The 27,869-nt window shown below is 35.5% G+C and overlaps 1 protein-coding gene across 1 annotated transcript; it reads right to left on the reverse strand.

Moving 5' to 3' along the window:
- Positions 1-4,549: 4,549 nt before the first annotated feature.
- On the reverse strand, positions 4,550-26,773 carry spsb3a (splA/ryanodine receptor domain and SOCS box containing 3a). Its single transcript, XM_056453218.1, has 7 exons — positions 26,625-26,773; positions 21,420-21,566; positions 17,831-18,008; positions 14,860-15,047; positions 10,618-10,720; positions 10,409-10,534; positions 4,550-7,453 (listed from the first exon to the last, which is right to left on the reverse strand). Exons 2-7 carry the CDS (start codon positions 21,543-21,545, stop codon positions 7,098-7,100), a joined length of 1,077 nt encoding a protein of 358 aa, XP_056309193.1. The 5' UTR covers positions 21,546-21,566; positions 26,625-26,773; the 3' UTR covers positions 4,550-7,097.
- Positions 26,774-27,869: the final 1,096 nt, after the last annotated feature.

Raw genomic sequence — 27,869 nt, forward strand, 5'->3', positions numbered from 1 at the left:
TGTGTTTCCCTGAGGGTCCTCAGAGCCCCGTGTAGCATCACCCACTGAGCGTGCATGGACCGACTCACCTCAGGGAGTACGCGAGCAAACCGGGTGCCAATGATTGCCGGATGCTGCTGGACGGCACATTTCGAGCAACAAACACGTAACAGTCTTTGCGTTACTGCGTTTACGTACGCTGACTGCGAAGAACTTCACACAGACGGGCCCGAGTGAAGCTTCACGAAGCGGACTTCGTGAAATTGGCGTGGCTCCACTCGTACCGTCAGTAATGAACTTACCTTGGTCAAGTACAACAGCAACTCCCGACGCACTAAGAGAGAACTGACAGAGGACTGAAGGCTTTTATAGAATGCTGATCGAATATTTAGAACGCGACGTCACTGACAGAGAATGCTGACAATCACCTCATGCGCGCGGAAGAGAGTTTCTTATAGACTAATAAACACGCTCAAAGGCATATTATATGTAGTCAGCCTGGTGAATGTGCTGGTTCTTTTTCTGTTTTTTTTTCTCTCTCAAAATGTAGACCTTTTTGCAGTTATAAGCCTCAATTGATATGTAATTATTAGATTTAAATACTGCATTTTAATGACATTTTAAGCCCCATGTTTAGCTGAATTATCATCTTAACCAGACTTTTTAATGTACCAAAATATTTCCTAAAGATTTACAGTAAAGAAATATGAAAAATATTTAAAATACAATTTACATCATATATTATTAGAAAAAACAGGAATCTGTTAAAGTTTTACATTAAAAACGGTGGCCTATTGTTATTTATTAGTCAAATAACAAACTGGCCAGCACATTCAACTGTCCTCAGTCATAATTTGGCCATTTGAATGACATAAAATTAAAACATAATAACACAGAGCTTCACCATTTTTCTAGCCTCTCTTGTAAAAAAAAAGTACATTTGAAAATTAATGGATAACAACAATAGGCAAATTAGTGTACCAAGTGTTTAAAATGCAAAGTGTGGTCATAACAAAATATTAATTTGATTTAGTTAATAGAATTTTAATTGATAAATAAAACACATTAATGCATTATTTTAATGCAGCATTTTTACACAAGAAAACTTTCAACAGTACTGTACACTGTAAAACCCAACAGTCAACTTTATTAAATGAAATGAGTGTAGTTAATTCAAAAGTGACTGAAAGTTAATTCTACTCATTTGAAAAGAGTTTTGAACTCAGTGTTGAAGGTAATGAGTTAATTAAATACCTCTTTACTTTAACTCAAATGGTTTGTAGCAATCGGTTTCCCCAAACGGTTTGAGTTGCCTTGACATTTGGGTTTTACAGTACTCCGTTGGTTTGAGTTCTCTTCATTCATCGGGTTTTACTGTGCTCAAACTGCTTCATTTACTCAAATGGAGCAAGTTCACAGATGAGTTTTGAACTTAAATGGTTTGTTGCAATCAGGTTTCTCAAATGGTTTGAGTTACCTTCACTTTTGGGGTTTTACAGTGTAGCTTTTCAGGCAGTTTTTTTGAAGCACCTTAGAGATGTTGCCAAAGTTCTTCTGGATTTAGTTTGTTCAGTTTCTTCATGCAATTCCAGACAGATTGAATGATGATCAGATCAGATCTCTGTGTGGAGCACTGGCTGTTATCCGACAATAATCTCATTGTAGAATAACAATTAATTACAAAAATAATGTTTATGATATTTTAAACTGACATGCTACAGAAAAATACAGAAATTACCAGCCCGATCTCATGAGAAAATGTAAGTATTTTACGTTTTGTCAGTTTAGTGGCTAATTCGTAAGAATTCAATCGTTTGAAAATGCATGATTTAAAAAAGGTGTGGAACTTAACCCTGCCCCTAAACCCAACCGTCATTGGGTGATGAGCAAATCGTACAAATTACATCGTACAAATTCATACGAATTACTAACTAAATCAATAAGTTACAAATTGCTGTGAGATTGCGTTGAAATTACGGACTTTAAACCTTTTTTGTTGTTATTGATGAAAATACTAGTGGCCTAAGACTTTTTCACAGTACTCTAAATTAATCAAGTATCATGAATCAGCTTTGTAGGTTTGCTGCACTGCACAGTTTTGTCCAGTATAAGACATCACGCTCAGAAAAATTTCTAGTTTTATACACATTTTAAAGTGTAAAATTCATTTTGTTCTGTTCCTCAGAAAACAAACAATTCAGTGATGCAAATCATGAGAAAATGGGTCTTCATTTAAAAAACAAATACTGAAGGAATTTATAGTAATAATAATACTAATAATAATTATTATTATTATTATTGAAGTGCATAGAAAACTTTGACTTTATGGACACGATTTCAAAACTTTAAGACCTTAATTTGATGAAGGAATTACAAATGCATTATTATGTTATTTTCAGCCTGATCTCCCGAGGAAACTTAACTATTTTACGTTTTTGTCAGTTTAGTGGTTAAGTCGTATAAGGCCTCGCGATATTACAAAAACAATTATAACGATATCATGTTTCATTTCATTCGATTTTATCAATTATTGAATATTTTTTAACAATACATTTAGGAATATTAGAAATGTTTACCAATTAGGATTTAATTTACCAACATTACTAAGGCAAATTAATAAACAAAATATCTCACCTCATCATAATAAAATACAGATTAGCGTTAAAGAGACTCTTAAATGATAATGTTACAAAGTGTGTGCAGTGATAAAGCGTAAATACTGAACAATCAAAGCAAACTTTAATGTGTGAACAAACTCTGTAAACAACATAAATTATGATAATCAAATCTGAGCTTTCAAGTAAAGGAACCAGCCATCATTATTCAAATACATACTGCAACATTACAAATTGTGAAGTTGAATGACTACATTACCCACTATGCTAAAAAAATCTTTCAGATAGGGTGCTAGTGGCTGGGATGCACAAGAAAAGAAACCAAAAAGCCACTCTGGTGGCGTTCTTAAATCCTTATTTACAATCTCCTCACTGCTGCTATATACAGCACTCATTTTCGCATTACCATTGCTGCAGCACCGATGCAGGTTTATGGAGAAAAGTAAAAAGCACTGCAGTGTTTGGGTGCACTGTGTGTGTGTCTGAGGTTATTAGTCTACCGTTATTACTGAAATGTGTATATTCCATACAAAGTGTGAAGCAGATTGGTTAGTTCTACTTACATGAATTGCGGTGCGCTTGCGGCATTCGGAAAAGTTCCAATGTTTTCAACTAGGTGCGGCTGAAAAATGTGCGCAGTTCACGTGCGCGACACTTCCATATGCGCATCGTCAAAGTCGCCCGCCTCTACTGGAAATTACAAACTTACACCCTAAGCTTATTGACACTGCCTCCAAGTTGCGTGTTCAGCAGCCACATTTTAATAAAACTATAGCCTTCATATCGAAACTTCATACCAAATCTTTTTTTTTAAATCCATATTGACAATGGTGTTCGGTCAATCAATATTGATACTAATTTTATCGCCCAGTCCTAATTTAGTACAAATTCGAGGTCAGTCATACAAAAATGTAAGTTTTTAAAAAGGAGGCGTGGCATCCAACCCTGCCCCTAAACCCAACCGTTATTGGGGGGTAAGCAAATCATACTATATCGTACAAATTAGGGTTGTCGCGATAGCATTGATTCACGTTACTATACTATACCAGCTGAAGTATCGTGATACCTTACAGTAATGCGATATTGTAATTCATAACTGAAATCTATGAAATAAAGAAAATTGTCAGAAATACTATATTTTTGTAATAATAGGCCTACTTGATAAGGCTGGGCGATTAATCAAAAAGTAATTAAAAAAAAAACAACCTATAATCAATCCAATATTTCCAGGTAGCTCTTAAAAATAAATTATTTTCCATACCGCGAATGGAGTCATGTGACCCTGCTCTGCTAAGACTGATTTATACTTCCAAATTGAATGCACGCTTATGGTCGCATACCCGTGCATTTCTCAAAAAAATGTAACTAAACATCAGTTTCCAACAAAATTTGGCCAAATGAAGTAGTCAAAAATATTTCAGTGTTTCCTGTTTGTCATCTATTGCTTATTTCTTTATTTTATTTATTTTGTCTCATCTCGTAAGAATCCAAAATAATTCAAAAATTCACTTTGTGAGTCGTTCTTTTTAAGAGATTGTTGTGGTTGTTGTAGCTACTAAATCATATTAACAGGAACAGTAATGAACTGATTCAGATGTGCGTTCGAACTGAAGCGTCAGAAAACGTGCTCTATTATTCCATAAACGTGTGAGCATTTTAACGACTTTTCCACATGCAACATTATGTATTTAATAGATAGACCGTCAATGACGATACTACCGTTTACAAAGTACTGTGGCACCTCCAGTATTTGGAGCCATAGTACCGGTAAACCGTGCAACCCTAGTACAAATGAGATCATACAAATTCATACGAATTAGCCACTAAATCAAAAGTTATGAATTGCCGCGAGACTGTGTTGGTTATTTTTGATGAAAAGTGTACTTTAAATCCAGTGTAATAATAAGAGCAACACTAAAGTTGATTTTTGAAAACCTTTATTAAGATTTCAAAAAGAACAAACAAAAACATATTCAGCCCCTTTTTTTTAATGCATATATAATTTTCCTTATTTTTTGACTCGTATAAAAGGCCATGCTTAAATGTATGGAGTTGAAGAAGCGAGAGAAGACAAACAAAAGATAAAGAGAGAGCGAGAGAGAGAGAGAGAGAAAAAAAAGAGAGAGAGAAAGAGAGCGCTTATGACATACAACACGCGTAAAACACAGTATAGGACCTGTATATATTTCTATACATATAATAAGCGCAAAAAGTGCTTTATGCATAACAAAAACATGATTTGCTCTTTTTTGTTTTTTAAAACAACAAATTACAAAACCTGCAATATAAACCCCATATGAATTCAATATGAACCTCATGTAGAGATAGATGGTGTTGCACAGATTGAAAACTGAAACCACCTCCAGTTTGCATCAGTCAGTTTGACAAAACTGCATCAAGGTATTTTCAGGGAAACAGAAAAGTCTCTGGAAATACACATTCAATACACACACTTGTATATATGGTTTATGAGGACTGTCCAATGTATTTTATACTGTAAAAACTGCTTATTGTATGGCCTCCTATCCCTACCAAATATTGAATGTAAAAACACCCCATTAAGTATGCTTTTCAAGCATTTTGAATTCCGAGAATCAGACATGTCCTAGTAAACCAACGTAATAGAGTACAACTAAAGCCCTGGTCAGATGACATGATTTTTATTGTCGGTTACGAAAGTCATTTTGTCAGATTATGTGATTTTCTTTCTTGATAAAATCTTGACTTGTCATGGGTAACAAATTTGCCAGACTACACGTTCCTTCACGATCAGTTTTCCTATAACGTCTACAATGAGCGTTATTTCCCTAAGCAGTCACAAGTGTTGCTATAAAGATTTTTTTTTATCTCAGTTTAATTTTTTTAATCTTATTTCAATCTCAATAAACATTGATGCTTGCTGACAACTAGGCTACATTTATTAAAGGCATTCGTTACGACAAGGATAGGATTAAACGTATGATTCCTTTTTAATATTAAGATAATTTCTTTGAAATCTAAATGTATATTTTCCTGCCAGGGTTGCTTATTAAACAATCCCTGAGCTTGCTGCGAGTGAGACAGAGAAAATGAAAGCACATCAGCAGCCGCAAGGAAAAATCCGATGCTCATCAAGACATAATCTTTAAAATAATGACAAAAATTAGCAAATATATATCAGAGGTTTGTGATACACCAATCACAGTGAAGCATTCTTTAAATCCCTATGTTCCATAGAGCAAAACAAATTAGTTGAGTAGTGGAGTCACGTAATGTGTTCACAGGACTAAACATGTTCCCAGATTACCTCGGAAGAACAAACTCTGTTGGAAGGATGAGAGAACTCAGAAACTGGTTGTGGGAATGAAGTCTGCATATTTGTGCCAGTCTGACAGATAAAACTGCTTAAAACATTTTCAAGTTTTAGAAAAGGTAGTTAAAGTTTGCATAACCAATGATTGATCTTATTCACCCGTGACCCACCCATAAGTAAATACGCAGCCTATTTTTTGATTACCTGACTAGCGCATTAATGGCAGCACCCGCAGAGATAACCAAGAAATGATGTGCTTCTCACCCAAAAGAAAAACATTAAACATGCTAGACATTCTGCGATGGTGCCGTGAGGCGTCGCAGACATGGTATCAGTTATCTTGAACTATGCCACATCACACTAGATGAACCGATTGGATCTTGTGTCACGACGCCCATTTGTCGTTTTACGAATCACCATGACACCCTATGTCAAGGAAATCATGCTGAAATCATGACAAATTCGTATGATCTGACCGGGGCTCAAGTCATACCCATGTCATTATATAGTTCCCTGTCCTCATAAACCACATAAACTAGTCACACACACACACACGCACACACACTGCCCAAAGGGATCCTTACAGACAACAACTGTCAAGATAAAGTGTTTTCCTCACCATTTGACCATAATGGTATTTAAAACACATTTATGTAGACAACATCACTGCGCTTACTTACTGTCTGTTGGTAAGCCTGATAAAATAAAGAGTAAAAAACATACAGTGATTGTTGGAAACATACACTGGAAATGATTTGAAGTGCTGAGATGTTTGATGAAGCGTAAATGACATGTGAATATGTCATTAAAAAACCCCAAAACAAAACGTCATAGGAGATCAGCTCAACTTTGTTTTTCTGCCCCTCAGTAAAGCGTCATGTATTATCACTTTTGTTTTCTGAATCCAAACAGCATGTGCGTTTCGAATGCCTCGTATTAAAACAGGCGAATTTTCTTTCTTTCTTCTGACAGAATAAAAACAGACTATGAATACTGCGATATACACATATATATCCCAATGGTTTCCTGATATTGCAAACTACCTTTAGAGCTTTGAAAGATGAGTATTTACCAGCGGTGCATCTAGAAAAACAGGCTGGACTGACCTGGAGGTTTCTGTTCTCCACTGATGTGACTTGACAGCACACGTCCAGTGTTTCTACATGTGGAGTGTCTCTGTTTTTTGGGAAGTGTGCGTCATGAGTCGAGCCTCAGGTCCAGCGGCAGCGTTTGCGCTGGCAGGCCTCCGGGTCCGAGGAGCATCCCTCAGAGTCACTGCCTGACGAGGGTCCCGGTGGGGTGTGCGGGTTGGAGTGTGAGTGTGTGTGATCCAGACTCAGCACCCAGCCCAGTTTGGAGTGGAGCAGGTGTCTGAGGCCTGGCGGCAGTGGTAGGACTCGCAGCGCATCCACGCCGGATGGCAGCAGCTTGCGGAGCCGAGAGCAGCACAGGTACTGGAGGGACGTGGGAGCGGACACAGAGCGAATGACCTTCATGCTGCTCTTGGCCGCGGTGGAGCAGGCCATCGGAAACACATGCTTGTTCTTCATCTCTGTGGCTGCTACGCCTGACACACACACACACACACACACAAAATATACATGTTAAAGTACACATGAAATCAAAACTGACCGTGATTTTGTTAGCTAACATTGCTGGTTTTGTGGTGAACAATTCATCTCTGCATGTAAATGAGACAAAAAAAAGTTTGCCCATGTAATCTAATACTGAAAATGTACTTCCTGTTTGTTTTCAGTTAATTCTTATATTGGGCGTGGTATTGGTATTGGGCGTGGCTAACATACTTAACCACGCCCCCCACCCCTTTTCTCTGTCTTTATGAAATAAATACTTAATTTAAGGGTTGGGTTGCTAGACAATGCCATCGTTCATCACAGATGGGTGATAAATTCTCCACCCTGCCCCCGTCGCAGCAGTAACCCACTCGCGAAAAATACACACTTAGGCCCTGTTTACACTAATACGTCTGGTTTAAAATGGCATTTTAGAATGAAAACGATCCACGTCTTCACTGGCGTTTCACCTAGCATTTCTGAAAAGATCTCAATCCACACTATACCGCTGAAAATGCACATCACGAGACTACAACCACACACACTCTGTCATGCGCTGCAGCATATGCGCACTTATGAGCTCTAGGCAGTTAGTGGGTGCTTTGAGCACAAAAGCTTAGCGAGCAGTGCACGTCGGACAGTTTATCAAGGATGTACTACTGGATGGCGTCTCACAATAGTTGTTAAACAGGATATTTAATTAATCTTGTCTCTATCTAATGACTCTTCTGTCGTTTAAATCTATCAGGTAATGTGTCACAGCATCAGTACACTGCTTCAATCTTTCACTTTCACGCTTGTACTTAGTAATTTTAGTGAAAACCTCACATACTGTTGGTTGGTTCCTGTTAGATGTGCACCTTTTTTACCGAGTTTGTCGACGCCATTATAATGACTAAGATCACTCTGCCTATTCATGCCAGAGTTCTGTGGAAAAAGTAATTGACAGGTGGTAATTTATGTGTAACTTATCTTTATTTATGATTTGGTTATGGGTAAAACAAAGACCATGCAGGTCAGGTATTTGAAACGATAGCCTACAAATAATTAATTTGTTATGAATTAATTAGTTATTCATAAATAATTAATTCACCGCCAGCTTTACATTAGACATCGCACGATACCATATTGGTCGACATCGCCCAACCCTACTTAATACATCCAATCAGCTCGCAGTAGAAAAACAAGCCACGTCCACTGTTTCTAATTTAATATTCTGTTTCTCTAGGAACTGTCACAATACGAAAAAAAATGGTCGTAGCTTCCAGCTCATGCGGACTTTAAACACATCAATGAGTGTTTCACTGTGATAAACTTGTTCTTCTCTCATATGAAAAAATATTACAGTAAATCCTATCGCCAGTGTTCCTAAACACATTTTTTACTATTAAAAATTCCATCACATTTCCAGGTAAATTTTCATAACCTAATGTTTCCTGTAATGTCTATGTATGCCTTGTAAAAATATAAGATACATTGATAACAGTATATTGTAAAGTACATGACAATCTATGTCTATCAAATAAATGTATATTTTATATCTACATAAAGTTAATTTCCATCACGCTTACGTAACACTGTTAGAAATTAATGTGAGCGCATGTGATATGCCAAGGACAAAAAAGTAAAGATAACTAACCCAACGATTATCTGTCATTTTTACACAAAATATTATAATAATAATAATAGAAAATTACTGAAAAGGAATGATAGAACTAAATGACTTGGAGAACTGCAATCTGTCAAATTTACAAAATGACACATAAAATATGACAATGCATTATAATGTTAAAAATAAAAACTATTTTAATAATAAGTGAACACTGGAAAGAGGCTACATTTCATAAGCAACTATTTTCAGCAAATAAATGTTTCAAAACAAAGTATGATTACTTAATAGTGACCAGCAGTTTTTTGTTTAAATCAACAGGTTTATTGCCCACACACATCCATACAGTGGGGAAAATAAGTATTGAATACGTTGCCATTTTTCTCACAAAACATATTTCTAAAGGTGCTGTGGACTTTTCCTGGATGTTATTAACAACCAAAGAAATCCATAGATTCAAAGAAAACAAATCTAATTAGTTTACGAATTAAGCTATGTGTAATAAAATAAAATGACGCAAGGAAAAAGTATTGAACACATGAAGAAAGGTGTAGAAAAGCAGTGAAAGCCTAGACAGCAGCTGAAAGCTCTCAGTAGTTCTTCAGCAACCCTCTGTCTCAGGAAGATGAAGATGAAAACAGGGTGGAGCTTACATCAAGACAATGATCCAAAACACAGACAAGGAAACTCTCAAATGCTTTCAGTGAAAGAAAATAAAGCCGTAGATCGGCCCAGGCAATCACCTGACTTGAATCCAATAGAGAATGCAGAATAAAGCTCAGATTTGATAGACGAGACCCAAAAAACCATCAATATTTTTACACTGTTGAAGTCTGTGAAAAACACCTGAGCAATTCATGTGACTTCATTCTCCATATGAGAGGCGTCTTTAAGCTGCCATCACCAAAAAAAGCCTTCTATATAAAGTGTTAGAAACATTTCAGTAGTTCAGCACTTTCTCTTTGTGTCACTCCGTTGTTATTATACATAACTCATTTCTCAGATTTTTCTTTAGTTTTGTTTTATTTTTATGTTTGTACTGTTTGGATTTTTACCAAAATCTGCTTTAATTCCACATCAACAGCTTATTTAGAAATATTATTCTCAGGAAAAAAACATGTCATGTTCAATGCTTATATTCCCCACTGTACATAGACTTACTTAATGTCACAAACATGTTTTTCTGGTTACTAAAAGCAGCTGGCATCTCTAACAATAACACTTCACTACTGTACATACATTACCTCATCTATCAGTAAAGTGACACCTAAAAATGTGTACTCAAAAAACAAGATATGATCACAGTCGAAAGGAGTGTCATGTGAACAGTGACTCTTACCGATGCACTTGCGGTTTTTGTAGAAAGTGAGGGTGCCGTGCCACGTGTCCAGGTGAACCCCGATAATGGAGCCCTGTCCAAAACGTGACGAAAAGCTCACTTTGTCACCGTTATGATGTAACAGACCTGACAAAAGCATAAACAAACAAGAGTTTTCATATGATGCATAGGTGACCGCAAGTATGTGTTCACAAACAGAACCCGTTTACCTGTATAAGACAAACCCCAGCTGTCTTCATCTTTACCCAGCAGACTGCAGAAGGTGTGTCGGTATTTGTCCAGATTCACATCTGAGGTGCCAATGCCAACCATCTACACCAACAAAGAGAGGATTCACGCTAATATACAGTACTTTATTCTTTAGCAGATCATTAAAGAAGATTCACAGCTGAAACTGTGCTCCTTGGCGATTTAGAAAATGCAAGTCAATGGTTACCAGAACTTTTAGTGTCAAGAAAACCTAGAGAGGGCACATAAAACTAATACCCATGAGTCCTGAAGATACATTGCGATCTCATCAAGAGAAAGGATCTGTGCACAAGATGTTATAATATGACAGGATGTTTTGCACTTCAGGGTATAACAAAGACGTTGTTGAAATGTTTGCAGCGGCTGGTAATAAATTTGTTTACAATTTTTTTACGGAAAAAAATATTGTGTAAAACATATGCTGGATAAGTTGGCAGTTCATTCCACTGTGGCGACCCGTGATGAATAAAGGGACTAAGTCGTAGGAAAATAAATGATAGATTTACTTCAAGACTACAAGGGGTCATGGGTATTAACTTTGTTTTACCTGTATATGGTTTTTTGACTTTGAAAGTGCCAGTAATATTAGATTGTATGAACAGCCAAGAATCATGATTTCAGCTAAATGTCTTTAATGTTCTGCTGAAGAAAATAAAAAGACTGAAAGAGAGTAAATTACCAGTCATTTGTCATGTTTGGGTGAATTATACCTTCAAGTATAAACATAGCTTACCAAAGGATGTATTAATTCAACACTTTTTAAAAACATTCTGTGTAATATTAAAAATTTGATAAAATATTAAGCAAACATTAATATTAAGTTTCTTTCTTCTGCTGAACAAAAAGTAAGGTATACTAGGCAAAGATAGGCAACAATAGGCAAAGATATCGCTAAGAGCTGAAACCTATGATGATTTTAAAGACGATATTTAGCTCGTTTCGCATTAATGTAGACCCATTATATGTTTTAATTGCATTATTGAATGAAGTGAACAGTATTATTATTTTGAATCATCATCACTAATAATGAATTAACTTCAAATAATATGACAGCTTCAGCTACTCGCATCAACATCACCTGACCGACACTTTCAGACAAGAATTAATTACTTCGATTGCTCTTGCACTCTCTCTCTGTCTCAGCAGCAGCAGTTGAAGCGCGAGCTGCACGTGAGGGCACAGCCACATCTCAGCAAATTAGTTTGCAACTTTGTTGCATAAAAATAATATGCTAAATAACAAAACTGGATTTAATTAAGAAACAAGTTAAATAAAGGGATTTGTAAAAATGAAACAACTGAAGAAGAATATGAAAGAACTCTGAAACCATCTCAAATGTTCTGGAATAAAACGTGTTGCAGTCATTAATCATTTGAGACTCCTTTAACAGCACTCCCGCAAGATTCTCTCTTGCTTTCACAAAAAAAGTTATTTATCATTTATTTCCGTTATTAATAGCCTATTTAAGTTTTTATGGGGCCTAAAGACAATTTTTTTCAGTGCATGCATTGCCTGCTCCTTCATATTCACTGAATATAGTGTCTTACTTGTGTACAATTCGATAGAATGATAAACACGGACATGCGCAGTTTCAGAAAATAACCTATTTAATTTAAAATTATGTTAGGCCTATATTTATTTATATAGGCTTTTAAAATTGTATTTTTTTATTTCTTTAAACTGGCCTATATTAAATTACAATCTGTATTTTACCATTCGTTTTGGCATTAAAGAAATATTAAGCAGATTATTAATAACTTATCAAAGAACATTTTATTGAGCTCAGTGAAAAGTTTTAGGTCAAATAGGCTATTTAATATTAGAGCTATAGGCTATTGCCGACTCGCCGCAGCCATGTCTAAAATGAAACTCTTTTCAGAAAACAATAAGCACATATGCCAAGCGCAACATTGTGTTAGATCTTAGCAAATACAAATGTGACACTGTTGATGATCACTTTTGTGATGATTAGACCTGAAGCCGCGCTCAACTGAACAAAAACATGGAAAACTTCACCGCATAGTCACGTGCAGGCGGCGAGTCCTCCATTCGCCTCCCGTCTGAAAGGACCTTAATGCATCCTTGTTTCTTCCGTGCTTAGATAAAAATAATTTCATTTTCTTTCATCCATGTATATTATATCCATTTTGCAGTGGGCCGAGGATAACGGCATGAACCCGAAGTCATCATCAAATCCTGTCCCGCATCGCACTGTTGCATCTAGTCTTGTTTGAAATAATTTCAGTGTCAGCTTAGCTGTAAGAGTGCGGTTATTTGTATTGGTTTGAATTATTATCCAAGATCAAACGTCATGCAAATGCAGTAGGTTATTAAATAAGTAAAAAAATCAGCCGAAAGGTTATTAAATATGTTTAGATATGGTTAAATATAATAATCAAATATTATATATACATAAACCTAACACTGCCGCAACCCTATGCGATAGTATCTGCGATCTCACAGGGGTACGATATGGCGATCTGAAAATTTCGTATATCGCCCAACACTAAGGTATACTGAAGAGTACTGAAATAAAACAGCCATTGACTTCTATATATGTTTTTTGTTTCTACTATGAAAGTCAGTGACTGCTTTTTCCTGCATTCTTCAGATTATCCTGTTTTGTTTTTAACAGATGAAAGAAATTCATAAGAGTTTAGAACCACTTCAATGTGAGTTAATTGTGAGACTTTTGTTAATTTTTCTCTTTAAATAGGTTTTCCACTAAATATATTTCATTTACAACAGTATATTATTTAGTTTATTTACACACCAGTTTTCATGGTCACATGACCCTTTTGAAAAACTGTAAGACAGCGATTTGTCGCATTCTATTATCAGTGTTTATAGACGGCTTAAGACGGCTTAATATCTGAAAATATTCTACTTTAAATATAATCTTTTCTAACATTATGTCTCACACTATTTCCAAACAACAAGTGATGCATTGTCTAACCATCCGTGACAGGGACATGCAAAATTTCTATTTTAGAAATGCTTTCTATTTCTGCGACATTGCAAAAGAACAACAGCTTAAACTGCTTTGACAATGATCACCTCAGGTACTGATTATGTGCTTTATTCAGTGTTAAATGCTCCCAATGTGAGTTTAAATATCATTTTACGTGACATGTATTGCCATACTACTGAAAGCAGCAGCAGATAGTTCAACTCCGATCTTAAAAATAAAACATATAGCAGATGGTTTGAAAATTAAAGTCAGAATTATAACATCTGTCACTCAGTCAGTAGCCTGTTTATAATGTTAAAGTGTATTAATTAGATTAAAAACATTTACCACTTTATTGGGAGTGCAGTGGCGGGTATTTAAATGTTTCTGTCACTTTTGGAGCAGACAGACAAATTGCTTGTCGTGTTGTTAGGACACGGTGTTAACGGTCACTAGTCAATTGTATGCCCCTTTGCTGAATAAAAGTATATATTTCTTGACTGTAGCGTTCACATTTTCAAGAACCAACTGCAATGTGTCTTACATTTATGAAAACTCCACTGATTCAGCAAGTTTCATTCTGATTAGCTGCATGCTGACAAATATGCTTCAGATTGCTGAATCAGTCACTAGAAGCGAAAGCTCACCCAAAAATGAACATTTCCTCACCATTTCCAGCAGTTCTAAACTCTGTGAACACTTTAGAATAATGGTCCATGTGTTAGTTAATGCATTTAATAACGTTAACTAAGTATGAATAATCTTGTAAAGGATTACCTAATAACCATAATTCAAAATTTACTAATGAGTTATTAAAATCCAAAGTTGTGCTTGTTAATATTAGTTAATGCACCGGTCGTTAACATCAACTAATGTTATTTAACTTAAATGACCTTAACTAACTTTAACAATGATGAAAATACCATAGTAAATCTTTTACTAATTGTTTGTTCGTTCATGTTAGTAAATACATTTACAATAGACTATTATTTTAAAGGGTCACCGAATTTCTTCATTAAATTAAACACAAAGAAAGATATTCAGAAGAATGTTGAAAAAAACAACCACTGACTTTAATCAGAAGAAAAATTATTGCAGAATTTAAATTATTGGCTGAACTTTCTCTTTAATATCTCTAGATTTATCATCACTCCTTTTCAGATAGATGCTCAAGAAATCCTACTAATTACCATTACAATACTGACAGCGAATTGCAGAACAAAACGACAGAGTCTGCACTTTAGTCTCTCACCATGTCTGTGCCGTAGACAGGAGAAGTCATTTTAATCTCCCAGAAGTGTTGTCCCTCTGAGAGCTCTCTGGAGCCACGGATGGCTGCCGTCCCACAGCTGTATTCTGAGTGGAAGCTCACCTTCCTGTTCTCACAGCTCAGCAGCGTCGCAGACGACCGGCTGCCCTCGTCCCACACCCAGTCAAAATCTGAAAAACAGTCAATCACAGAACACCATTATTATGGCTGGGTAAATACATTTCTTTGTCAATTCATCTTTTTTTTTTTTTTTTTTTTTTTAAAGATGATTCCTTCGATATGCTTGTCAAAAGCTGTGAAATGGGTTTTAAAAATATATTCTGCATTACAGGGGTTTATATTTCTAAATATTTCTTTTGTTTCTGTTTAACTAAAAGATTTTTTCAACAGATTTTTAAACGTAATAGTTCCTTGAATTATTAGCCCCCTGTTTATTTTTTCCCCCAATTTCTGTTTAAAGTAGAGATGATTTTTTTTCAACACATTTCTAAACATAATAGTTTTAATAACTCATTTCTAATAACTGATTTATTTTATCTTTGCCATGATGACAGTAAATAATATTTGACTAGATATTTTTCAAGACACTTCTATACAGCTTAAAGTGACATTTAAAGGCTTAACTAGGTTAATTAGGTTAACTAGGCAGGTTAGGGTAATTAGGCAAGTTATTGTGTAACGATGGTTTTTTCTGTAGACAAAAAAAATATATATTGCTTAAAGGGGCTAATAAATTTGACCTTAAAATTTTTTTTTTTTTTAAATCTGCTTTTATACTAGCCTAAATAAAACAAATAAGACTTTCTCCAGAAGTAACAATATTATCAGACATACTGCGAAAATTTCCTTGCTCTGTTGAACATCATTTGGGAAATATAAAAAAAAGGTGGGGCTAATAATTCTGACTTCAACTGCATGTATGGTTTTCTTATTGAACCTGAACCCCTGCTGGCAAATTTTGGAACCAGCCCGGAAAATATTAAGCTTAAAAAAAGAAATACTCTGAAAAACACTAGTGACAAGGTGTTTAATTCTCCTCTATTGGAAAAACACTGAGACCCCAACAAACACATAGTAGATGGATCAAAGACCTGATGTATTTTATTCAGCTTGAAAAATATCTAATTTCCTCTCAGAGGATCAAAAAATACATTTTTGAAAACATGGTCTCCCTTTCTTACATACGTTGACAATTTACAACTCTTAGAGTAGGGGGATATTTAATCCCAAACAATCTCAAAAGAACCCCCTGCCTTTTTTTTATTAAAAAAAAATTGTATCATCCCTTTTCCTCTCACTGTAACCTTGTAATGCTCCATGCGCTTGCTTGTAATAAATTGTTTGTCATTACTGTACTGGAGTTGTGTATGCACCCTATACGTACACTTGCTGTGCATTTGTATGACGCTTGAGGATTTTAATGTTTGCAGACTGTTAGCTATGTGTAGGCCCACACGGAATCTGCAAGCACAGAATTCTGCAGATTTTCCACAGAATTGCGCAGATTTTCAGCCCATCATTAATTCTGTTTATTTACTTGAGTAAATGTGTGTAAATCTATATTTATTTAGTTTTTAAATTAATTACAGTAATAATATTGACTAATATGAAAATGTTCATCTGATTTATGTACAATGCAGTTTGTACAGTAATATTTTACAGTCTTTTAGTAGAGATATTAAATGAGAGACTTGCTTTGTTTACCAAATAAAGTGAATCTAATTGAATTTGCATTTTAAACATTGAATAAAAGTTAAAAAGATTATTTTTTTTTTTGCACATATTAAGGTTTTCATTATGATACTCCCAAAATAATTCCGCAAAAATCTGCAGATTTTTACCAAAATTCTTAGCTGAAATACCAAAAAACCTCCGCAGATTCCGTCTGGCCCTGGCTATGTGTCTCTTCTGTTAAAGCCTCAAAAGGGAAATTAATGTTGGGGATGTTTGTATATTTGTTTAGTTGTTTATCTGTTTTGTGCAAATTAATAAAAAAATCCTAAAAATTAAGTATTAAAAAAAACATTTCCTTTGTCTTTGCCAAGATGACAGTACATATTATTTGACTACTTGTTTAGCAAGATACTAGTATTCTGCTTATCGTGCAAATTAAATGCTTAACTAGGTTAATTATGCAAGTCACTGAACAACAGTGGTTCTGATACTAATCAAAAATATATATTTCTTGGTAATATTGTTCTAGTTTTTTATTCCAGTCAAACTAAAAGTCAAGTCCAGCTTTCTTCAGGAAAAAAAGATATTAGGAAATTCTGTGAAAATCCTTTGCTCTTAAACATCACTTGGATAATGTTTAAGAAAGAAATTAGGTTTCACAGGAGGGCTACATTTTGGCTGGAAAGTTCAAATAAATGTCGAGAAAAAAGAAAGTATTGAATTATCCATCGAGGCAAGTGTTGATGCGAGCAGTCAGTCTAAATAAAAAAAAGAAATAAAAAATTTAGACACATAACCCTTACATCCCTTTTTTTACCATTTTTGTTCAATTGTGTTCATGACACCCATCTAAGTAAATTTTAAGTTTCAAAAGGTAAACGTGGTAGTTACAATGCATTTTAAAAGGTATATAAAGATTAAAATTCTATTTAAAAAAATTAATAAAACTCAGTGCCCCTGATGAAGACTTTATTTTATCTGTTTTGAATATACAAGACTTGCAATGCTGCTGAAAAATGCTGTTTCATATTACGCACACTACCTATTCCATACATCAGAGCTGTGTTAATGTAGCCGTGCACCTGAAATAATGTGTCTATTGTTCATTTGTAGACACATCAATATCATTTGTATTCACTCTAAATTCACTAAATCAAATCAAGAATCAAAAAGATAGTTTGTGAATCTGAATTAACACCCAGATTAATCATTTTCCAATAATAAGAAAGATCCATCCAAAGTAGAGGGATAAAAGCAGTGATGCACTATCCGGCCTCACCTTGGTCATCTTCTCCACAGTGGCAGTCCCGTAAGTGTGTGTAACCTCTGAGGCGCGGGTTACAGCTGAGCTCCATCTGTGAATCACAGCTGCAGTAGGACTCTCCGGTCACCGGCACTGCACTGGGGACCGCCGGCACAATGGCAGGATACTCAGCTTCAGAATCAGAGTCACTGTACTGCAGGACAGGAGGAGTGCTTGTTAATATTACCTAATCCACTGTGAGCTAAAATTAACTTAACTTTGATAAACTATGACTTTATCAAAGATTAATAAATAATGTGTAATAAATATGCGCACACACGCACACACATTCATATATACATATACATATATACATATATATATATATATATATATATATATATATATATATATATATATATACACATATATACACACACACACACATACATACATACACATATATACACACACACACACATATATATATATATATATATATATATATATATATATATATATATATATATACATACACATATATATATATACACATATATATATACACATATATATATACACATATATATATACACATATATATATACATATATATATATATATATATATATATATATATATATATATATATATATATATATATATATATATATATATATATATATATATATATATATATATATATATACATTTTTATATATAATTTTTTTTACTACTTTATTTATTCAATTAAAGGTTTAAAAAATACATTATATAATAATTTTTGCCTATCTTTGAATAATAAATAAGCATATCAACCTTTTATAGGGCACTTATTGGAAAAACCCTGGAGTGTTACTGTGGGTTGTGACAAGATATTTGAACTAACACAAAATATTAGTACATGTAACTAATTACCATCTTTCGAAGATAGATAATACCTGGCTACACAAAATAAAAACAAACATAATTACTCTACTATAGTCTTTGTTTAGTTTTATCAGTTACAGTTTATCCATTTAGTCAGCTAAATTTTTAATCCATCAGCTTGTACAAAGATTTTTTTACCCTTAAGCGGATACATGATTAACAAAATGGCATCACTTCACTACTTTAAAAACTGGGCTAGGAAATGGCTAGATCTGGTCCTTGAATCTGATTGGTTGAGCTGATTTCAAAGCTTTTAAAAAGACACAAACATAATAAATACGAACAAATAAATGTCGCTTAGCAACCATTCTGCAAACAGTACTGAGCTAAAGAAAGTGTTGGTTTTTTTGCTAGATATGGAATAACAATTAAGACCCTACTGAAAAATCCAGCTTAAACCAGCCTAGGCTGGTGGGCTGGTTTTAGTTGGTTGGCCAGCCTGGTTTTAGAGGGGTTTTGGCCATTTCCAGGCTGGTTTCCAGTCATTTCCAGCCTGATCTTAGCTGGTCAGGCTGGGAAATGACCAGCTAAATCCAGCTAAAACCAGCTTGACCAGCCTGGTTTAAGCTGGACATAGCTGGTTTTGGCTGGTCAAGCTGGTTTTAGCTGGATTTAGCTGGTCATTTTCCAGCCTGACCAGCTAAGACCAGGCTGGAAATGACTGGAAACCAGCCTGGAAATGGCCAAAACCCCTCTAAAACCAGGCTGGTCAACCAGCTAAAACCAGCCAACCAGCCTAGGCTGGTTTAAGCTGGAATTTTCAGCAGGGGACCCTTAAAGTCATGTTTATGGTAAATTTATAACAGCTAAAGTGGGTTTTAGCCACTCCACGTCAAGCGGAAAGGTCTTGTAAAATTAAAATGTAGATGTTATTTTCAGTCTGTTAGACTAGAGGATATCTATAAGCTAGAGTGCTCCAAAACAGTGTCAAAATTCGCCTCCAGAAAATATAAAACTGATATTAACATGTAAAGCTTGTAGTTTGTCACTTCCGCCTAAATGGATCAACAATGTTTTTTCAAGTTACCTCATACTTAAGTTTCTCATCAAGTCTTGACCAATTATATGCTCTCTAGTATCTGACATGCCCCGCCCCCTTCAAGACGCTTCTCATTGGCTTTTCATTTGATGTGCTTGAGCTCAACCAACCACTCTCACTGGCAGAGTGGTGATAAAACAAAACACTATTGGCTGTTTTTCTAAAAAGGGGAGGAGCTACTCTGTCTCACTCTCACTTCATTTTTTAGCTGAGATTATGTTAAACATCAAATAAAAAAATGCTTATTTTAACTACGCTCCTTAGCTGCTCCTTAGGGTTGTTACTTTGTTCTACAATACAAGTTGTTTTCACATGACATCACTGATGACACGCGGAAATCAGATGGAGGGCAGGAAGTGATTCTTCTACATAGGAATCGCTATCAGAACATCTAAATATTTCTGTTTTATGTTGTTTATAATGGTTTAAATCGGCCAAAATAAGAAATGCCGAACAGCTTTCACAGACTTCAAAACGTTTTTGCTCATAAAGAGGAGAAAGTTCTGGCTGAAAAACGGAAAGCGACATGTAATAAACATTTTTTCAATACATTCATGTGTACAAACTTTTTTTGAATGCGATAATTCATCTAACAGCACTAATAAAGATTATATACAGGCCTAGCTATGTGTATAAACATGTTTATGTGTTATATAAGAATCAGATACAAACACCACCACACTTTCTGGAGAATATAAATAACATACCCTGCTATGTAATAGCTGTAATGAAATATCAGTCTTGTTTTGCATTAATCCAAGTCTTTACTGGCGTTTTGGCAGAATAAATAACCGTAACGTGAACATCGAGATGCGCAGCAGTGGTGAATGCTTGTTAATGGTAAGTTCATCGACAGAACAAAACGAAAAGCAACCCTTGCGACAAAACTAGACGGTTGTTATTGTGGAGCACATTTTGCCCCTTACAAAAATAAATACCTAAATAACAATGTAGACTATGCGTCCATGCTTTGGTATGCTTTCATCTGTTATTTCATGATGTCTGGAAGATATCCGCATGGGGAAAAACTATAGTAATTTATAATAAACATGTGTTTGGACCACATAGTAAAGTGTATAACATGTACAACTCTTTGTTAATGAATGCTACTGAATACTGTACCATAGTAAACTGATAAACTGTAATAAATACTGTAACAGTAGTGTAAACTGTGGTGCATTGTGATTATAGAGTAGAAAACTGAAGCCTATTGAATAATTTTTTACTACAGTTATGTCGTACCACAGCAACAATATAATTACTACAACAATTTAATGCAAGTAATTATCTATAGTATGCTTCCAAACACTATAGTATTTACTATAGTATTTTTCATGTAACTTAATTATACAGTATGTACCGCCTTGATGACAGGCAAATATATGTCAGCTCAGTGGGAAACTCGGCCCTCTTCATGATATAAGGATCATGTCCAACATAAGTGGTTATTTTCTATTTATACCTCCTTTGAAATATGGTATAAATCGCAAAAATACTGACTTTCCTCAGTGTCTGCCATTCAGTTTTTTACTTCCTGCCCTCCATCTGCATTTCGCCCGTCACCATGTGATTGAAAACAAATTATTGCAATGTTAATGCAAATGCAATAAAATTTTCAGCTCTTTTTGAAGGCATCTGCGCATCATCCTCACTCACCTGCTGTCGATCGTAGCTCCACTCGTCACTCTCAGAAGCGAGCACCAGTGCTCTTGCATCTGCATCCCGTCTGATTCCACTCCACACGTACCTCCACGCCCTGCTGTTTCTGCTCCGCCTTGACATGCCAACCTGGAGCCTCCGCACCTGTCAACCACACACACAACAGCTCTTTGCTATACAGCAAAAGAAAAAGTCACGCTAGAGGAAATACATTATCAAGACTAAAAAAATAGGTGAAAGCCTTAAAAGACACAGTATGTAACTTTTGCCACTAGGGGGCACATATTCAAAACAAACAAGGTGTATTTTAATGACTCTGTAACTAACTGTGAAATCGTGAGAGTTCAGAAATCATGGTCTCAACTGTATCCTAAGGGACTCCTACTGAAATCGTGCTGATGGATGAGTTATAGTATTTAGCACGTATTATCAGGGTTGTACGAAGCAGAGTAATGCTGAAAGCTATCGAAGTGAAAGAGAAGGGTATAAATGAGCCCCAAGTGGACTGTACAAACCTGGAGTTTTTATTTATTTAATTTCTTGTACATGACACAGAGTCCAATATTGTGCTTTGTGAATGTCTACACCTACCCCAACCTCACAGTAACCTGATGTGTTTTATTAACATCTGCTCCACCTAAACCCAACCTAGTTGTGGTTTAAGTCCCCCAACCTACTTGCGGTGCACCCCCTCCCACTTGGAGGTCTCCAGGCTGTAGCGATACCTACTTAAAGAGAAACAGCACTGAAGCAATTGCTAATGAGAAACGAGTGCAATGCAACATGAAAACAGCAGAGCTTTTATTATGCCACAATCCACCACTTCCGATTTTTACACTCATGATCACATGGAGAAGAAGCAGAGCTGTTTTATCAGACCAGTTACATGTTAGGATTCTGTTGTAATGCTGCTCTGTGCAGGCTAATAAAACACGCAACATAATAAAGTGTCTTTGGTGTTTCTCTATTTTCTGTAAAACAAAACAGGAAATGTAGGATGTGACGTATGCATGGGCCGGTATAAGACTACGACGGTATGATAAACTTGAATAAAAATATCACGGTTTCACGGTATTGTACTACTCTAAAATATGTTTTTTTGAATGTCTACGTAAACACAGTATATTTTATTTTAAGAAACATTCAATATATTTTGGGCCAGTAGCTTTTGATGTGGAGGGTCCTTTTCTTATGGATACTGTTGCCCTAAAAAACTAAATAAAATAGTTGCAAAAAAAAAATACAAAAACATATATCATAGGAACGGTATATCAGAAAATACTGGCGGTTTCAAAACATTAACTTTTCCAAATCGCAGTAAACCTTGAAACCAGTTATTGTCCCATGCCTAGTGTGACGTCATTAGCACGTACACAAAGTCCACCTCACTAGATATTTCTCTGGATTTGAATATTCTTCAAAACCTGGGTTTTTAGATATGTTCCTTTAAAATCGTACACATTGTGCTTTCAATTCCGTCATCATTTACTAAGCCTCCATTTGTTCCAAACCTGTTTGAGTTTCTCATTTCTGTTTAACACAACTGAAGATATACTGAAGAATGTTGAGAAATAGACGGCCATTAACTTCCATGGTTTTTCTCCTATTATGCAAGTCAATGGATGTTTTTTCCTCAACATTCTTCAGAATATCTTGTTTTGTGCTCTTCAACAGATGAAAGAAATTCAAGTTTAGAATCACCTAAATGCTGAGGATTTTTATTTTAAATCACAATGTCTCTTTTCATCTGCATGCTGAGATGTAGAGCTTTATATTGCTGTTACACCGAACTTTTAGATTCACTTGATTCTTTTAGCAAATGTTTTAATGATATTGGCATATGGCTGTCACATTTTTCTCTGCCTAAATGAAGACAAAAACCGAGCGTATTCTGTTTGGCAAAACTACCAGGTCACACATTTCATCTCCAGCGCATCTGGCTCTGTTTCTCCGCTTCAGCCATGTGGTCAAAAGCTTGGGTGTGAGACTAGACAGTAGTCTAAAATTTGATAAGCAGATTGAGTCTGTGATTGAAGCAAGCTTTTTTCAGCTTCGCCTTCTCTCTAAAGTCAAGCCCTTCCTGAGCCAGGCTGATCTTGAGAAAGCTATTCATGCTTTTGTTAAGTTGGCGTTTGGACTACTGTAATGCACTTTATATTAGAGTTAAACAGTCGTGTTTTCATGGTTTGCAGTTTGTGCGAAATGCTGCTGCTCGCTTGTTAGCTAACAGTCGGAAAAGTGAACACATTACACCTATTCTCGACTCCCTCCACTGGCTCTTTGTTAAGTTTAGAATTGATTTTAAACTTTTGATGTTTGTTTATAATGCCGTCAATGGCCTTGCTCCTACTTATTTGGGTCCTTATCACTATGAAGTGCCTTTGATGTCCCACAAGATTGAATCAGTCCTATGTGAGCATAAAGCAGAATAATGAAATTCTGATGTTTTAATATAATTCCTTAAACCTTTACACACCTGCCGGTAGAATTATAAGTGTTTTGAAATATGTTTTTGTCAAATTTTGCCATATTTCATTGAACAGATGTGATTTTGCCATGTCCCACACACTGCTCAGCCAACTTCAGTGAATCTAAAAAGTAGATAAATTAGATCAAATTAAAAAGATTTTTAAATATTCTTAATGTTTTTAACAAGTTATCTGACAAAAAAAGTCATTTTAATAACTTTCATTTTGTTTTCATAATATTATTAATCATTTTGCACGTGTCCTTGAAATTGCTCTCCAAAAATGTCCTCCCTGCTATTGTCCACCCTGTCACAAATCCTTCTTTGGCAGGGTGGACATATGCATTGTTATTGACACTTTAATTATTATTTTTTTTTATTGTTAATTAGTTAATGTTTTATGTTACAACACCTATACACACATACTACACCAGTAGAGGCAATACATGAGTGAAAAATACAAACCTTTTGGCAATATCTGCCTCAGTCTATATAAAAGATATCCTTTTAAAGTCCATATAATGGAGCTCATTGACTGTTTGAAATAAAAATACAGCCCTAAGTATTTGAACATTTACGTGAACATCTGTAATCTAATTATTTCTCTTATTCTGAAAAAAAAAAACAGTATTATTAAGGTTTATTAAAGTTTACCTTGGGTTGCTTCCAACATTCCCTTCACACCTCCAATACAATGTAAAGATTTACATTCATTAGCAAACTTAGTTTAATTTGAACGACAATAATTGTTTATTTTCCCATTAATTTGCATATTGATAAAACCTAATTGACAACAGAAGAGGCAGCAGTGGTGGTTTGCAGTAGTTAGTAAAAACAGAAGTTGAATTCATGAAAACTTTTACAACCCTTTTATATTTCTTGTTGTACCTGTTGTTTTTCCAAATGTTCCTCCATATTTAGTTCACTAAATAAAGCCTTTGTCCATCCTGTCATGTCAATGTCCACCCTGTCATCTTGTTTTTTAAATAAACAAATTATTTAAAACCTCAGCAAAAAATCTTGTGTGATTTCTTAAATAACCAATAAGGGCCAGGCAATATTGTTTGAAAGTTTGACAAAACACTTTAGATGTTGGGTTTTATTTGGAAAAGAATGTGCAACAATTGCATATTTTATTGGGAAATAAATGTTTTGTCCATTATTTCATCAATATAAATAGACTTTTTCCAGAATCTAAAAAGTTAGGTTGGTAAAGGGACACATTACCTTTCTGAAAATATACATTTTATAATCACACTGCAATGAAAATATACTTGTAGTACTTTGAATTTGTTCATGACAGGGTTGACACAATTTGAGGTTTGTTTCCTGTTTTTCTGCTTGCAGATTATTTGTAAAAAGTGAGGGAGCTTGACCAACATTCATTTCTTACAGCCTAAGGCAATCCAATCTTGTTCCTGGAGGGCCGGTGCCCTACAGATTTTAGCTCCAACTCTAATCAAACACACCTGAACAAGCTAATCAAGGTCTTACTAGGTATTCTTGAAACATCCAGGTAGGTTTGTTAAGGCAAGTTGGAGCTAAACTCTGCAGGGACACCGGCCCTCCAGGACCGAGATTGGTGACCCCTGGCCTAAGGTCTAATTAATACATTAACTTTGTGGTTAAATAAAAAAAGTCTCAAAGGCACTTTATAGTGATAATGTGAAATTTTGCACATTCACAAACCCAGCAGAGCTTTGCAATCTGCTGACCAACTTCTGCTTGAAGTCCCTCGGTCAAGATACAAGCAGTGGGGTGACCGCTCTTTTGCAGTGGCAGGTCCTAAACTTTGAAATACCCTTCCTACTGAGCTTCGTACAATCACTGACCTGCCAATTTTAAAGGCAAGCTTAAGACCCACTTGTTTAATTTGGCTTTAATGCATAGCACTGACACTTCATTATGTTTTAATGTTTGTTGTATTTTATTGATATTTCTTGTATTGCTTTGCTTTTTAGTTGTGAGGTAAAATTTGGTTTTACTTGTGTAAAGCACTTTGGTCAACCTTGGTTGTAGTAAAGTGCTATATACATAAAGGTTGACTGATTTGTTTTTAATTTTTGGGAGAACTATCTCTTTAAGACGCATGATACACATGCTATTTGACATTCACAATGCACTTCACTGTTATTTCCAATAAAATAACGTATAATGCCACTGTAAGTGTTAAACTGTGTCATAATATATAATTCCCAACACGTTTTGTATCCCTGCCACATTTGCTGCTTGATTAAGGCGTCAAATTGTTTATGTTTTGTTGTCGTTGCGCGTGCACTGCTCTCGTGAAGCTAAACTTCCCTAGTATTTCGCGCGCGACATGACATGTAAACACTAGCTGACAACACGGTTAATTGCCAATAACATTCCTGTACATTCAGTCTACAGAAATGGTAATTTGACAACTATATGACAAGTCTCGTAGTTCCTAAAGATAGAATCCAGGAAATAAAACCGTAACATTTTCTCTCGTTAGGCCTCGCAGAAAGTCATCGACAGCCAGGCACCTTGCAAGTCTGCAGGCTTTTTTTCGCTTATAGAAAATAAATTATCTTTCACTCACGCTAATACCAAGTAATATAAATATTATATTTTAACATAGTATCAATATATGATGGAAATAGTAAGGAAGTGCAACAGGCTTTTGAATATATACGATCCTTGCGCTAACGGAGGCTTAGCAGCCGCTACATCCTGACTGCTACATTCTCTAGCACACACACAAGCAAACTTACCCGTCTTTCAGGGATACCACCGCGTCCGTTAAAGCCTCGTATACCAAGAGATATTATTATGACACTGTAATAATGTGTGGATCTGCAAAAAGCAATCGGATTCTGTCCACCAGCTAACTGTCACACTTTCCTGTGACCTACTTTCACGACAGACGTAAACAATGCTTTAGCAAGTCCCGCCTCCATAGAATAAACCCCATTGGCTGATAATCTTAAGTAGGCGTGGTTTATTTTCCACCTCGTGTAGCTACAGGTCTAGACAGCTGTCAGTCAGTTGTCAAGCTCGTCCCAGGACTTGAAGGCTAAACGCCTTTCTGACGTTCGCGCTTTCCCATCCATCCAGGCGAGAGTAGCGATAGTATCCAGAGGCAGATGTTACAATTTCATTATTATTATTCATTTTCCTTCGGCTTTTTTCCCTTCCTACCATTATTCACCAGGGGTCGCCACAGCGGAATGAACCGCCAACTCTAGCATATGTTTTATACAGCGGATGCCCTTCCAGTCGCATCTCAGTACTGGGAAACATCCATACACACTCATTCACCTAACAAAAAACCCACGCCAACACGGGGAGAACATGGAAACTACGCACAGAAATACCAACTGACCCAGCTGGGACTTAAAACCAGCGACCTTCTTGCTGTGAGGCGACAGTGCTAACCACTGAGCCACCGTGTTACCCTATTATTAATTAACTGGATTTTCTCGATGTTCTGCTGTGGTAATCTCACACTGAGCAGTTTAATTGACTATGTATGGCCATTCTGCCACGTGTTTCAGACCTATCTGTTGTACATAGCTTGCTTGAAATTTGTATTCAATTACTGAATATCAACCAGCAGTTACATTGTGTTTTAAAGTAAAACAAAAAAAGACCACTAAGAGTCTAATATATAATAATTTTCCTTACATGTTCATTACAGGATTGATGTCCATTTTAATATTACATAGAAGGGGAGTTTTCCCAGTACTGGGTTGCAGCTGGAAGGGCATCCGCTGTGTAAAACATATGCTGGATAAGTTGGTGGTTCATTCTGCTGACCCCTGATTAATAAAGGGACTAATGAATGAATGAATATCACTTTAAGGTGACACAGGGTTAAACAAAACTGATAGTTTTGACTAATTTCCCCATTAATTAGTTTCATTAAGAGTTGTGATCATTTTACATATTGAGTTTTCTAAAATGTCATGTTTGAATATGCAAATGTGTTACTATTTAATTATATTTGTGCTAGAAAT

This window comes from Danio aesculapii, chromosome 3 (assembly GCF_903798145.1).
Source record: "Danio aesculapii chromosome 3, fDanAes4.1, whole genome shotgun sequence".
NCBI lineage: Eukaryota > Metazoa > Chordata > Actinopteri > Cypriniformes > Danionidae > Danio > Danio aesculapii.

Bases quoted from the DNA above. Each gene is read 5' to 3' on its own strand.
- spsb3a (XM_056453218.1), bottom strand. From the start codon at position 21,545: ATGTCAAGGCGGAGCAGAAACAGCAGGGCGTGGAGGTACGTGTGGAGT. The intron at 18,009-21,419 runs GTGAGTGAGGAT...CCTGTCCTGCAG, and splicing joins GGAGCTACGATCGACAGCAG to TACAGTGACTCTGATTCTGA. The intron at 7,454-10,408 runs GTAAGAGTCACT...TGTGTGTGTCAG, and splicing joins CAAAAACCGCAAGTGCATCG to GCGTAGCAGCCACAGAGATG.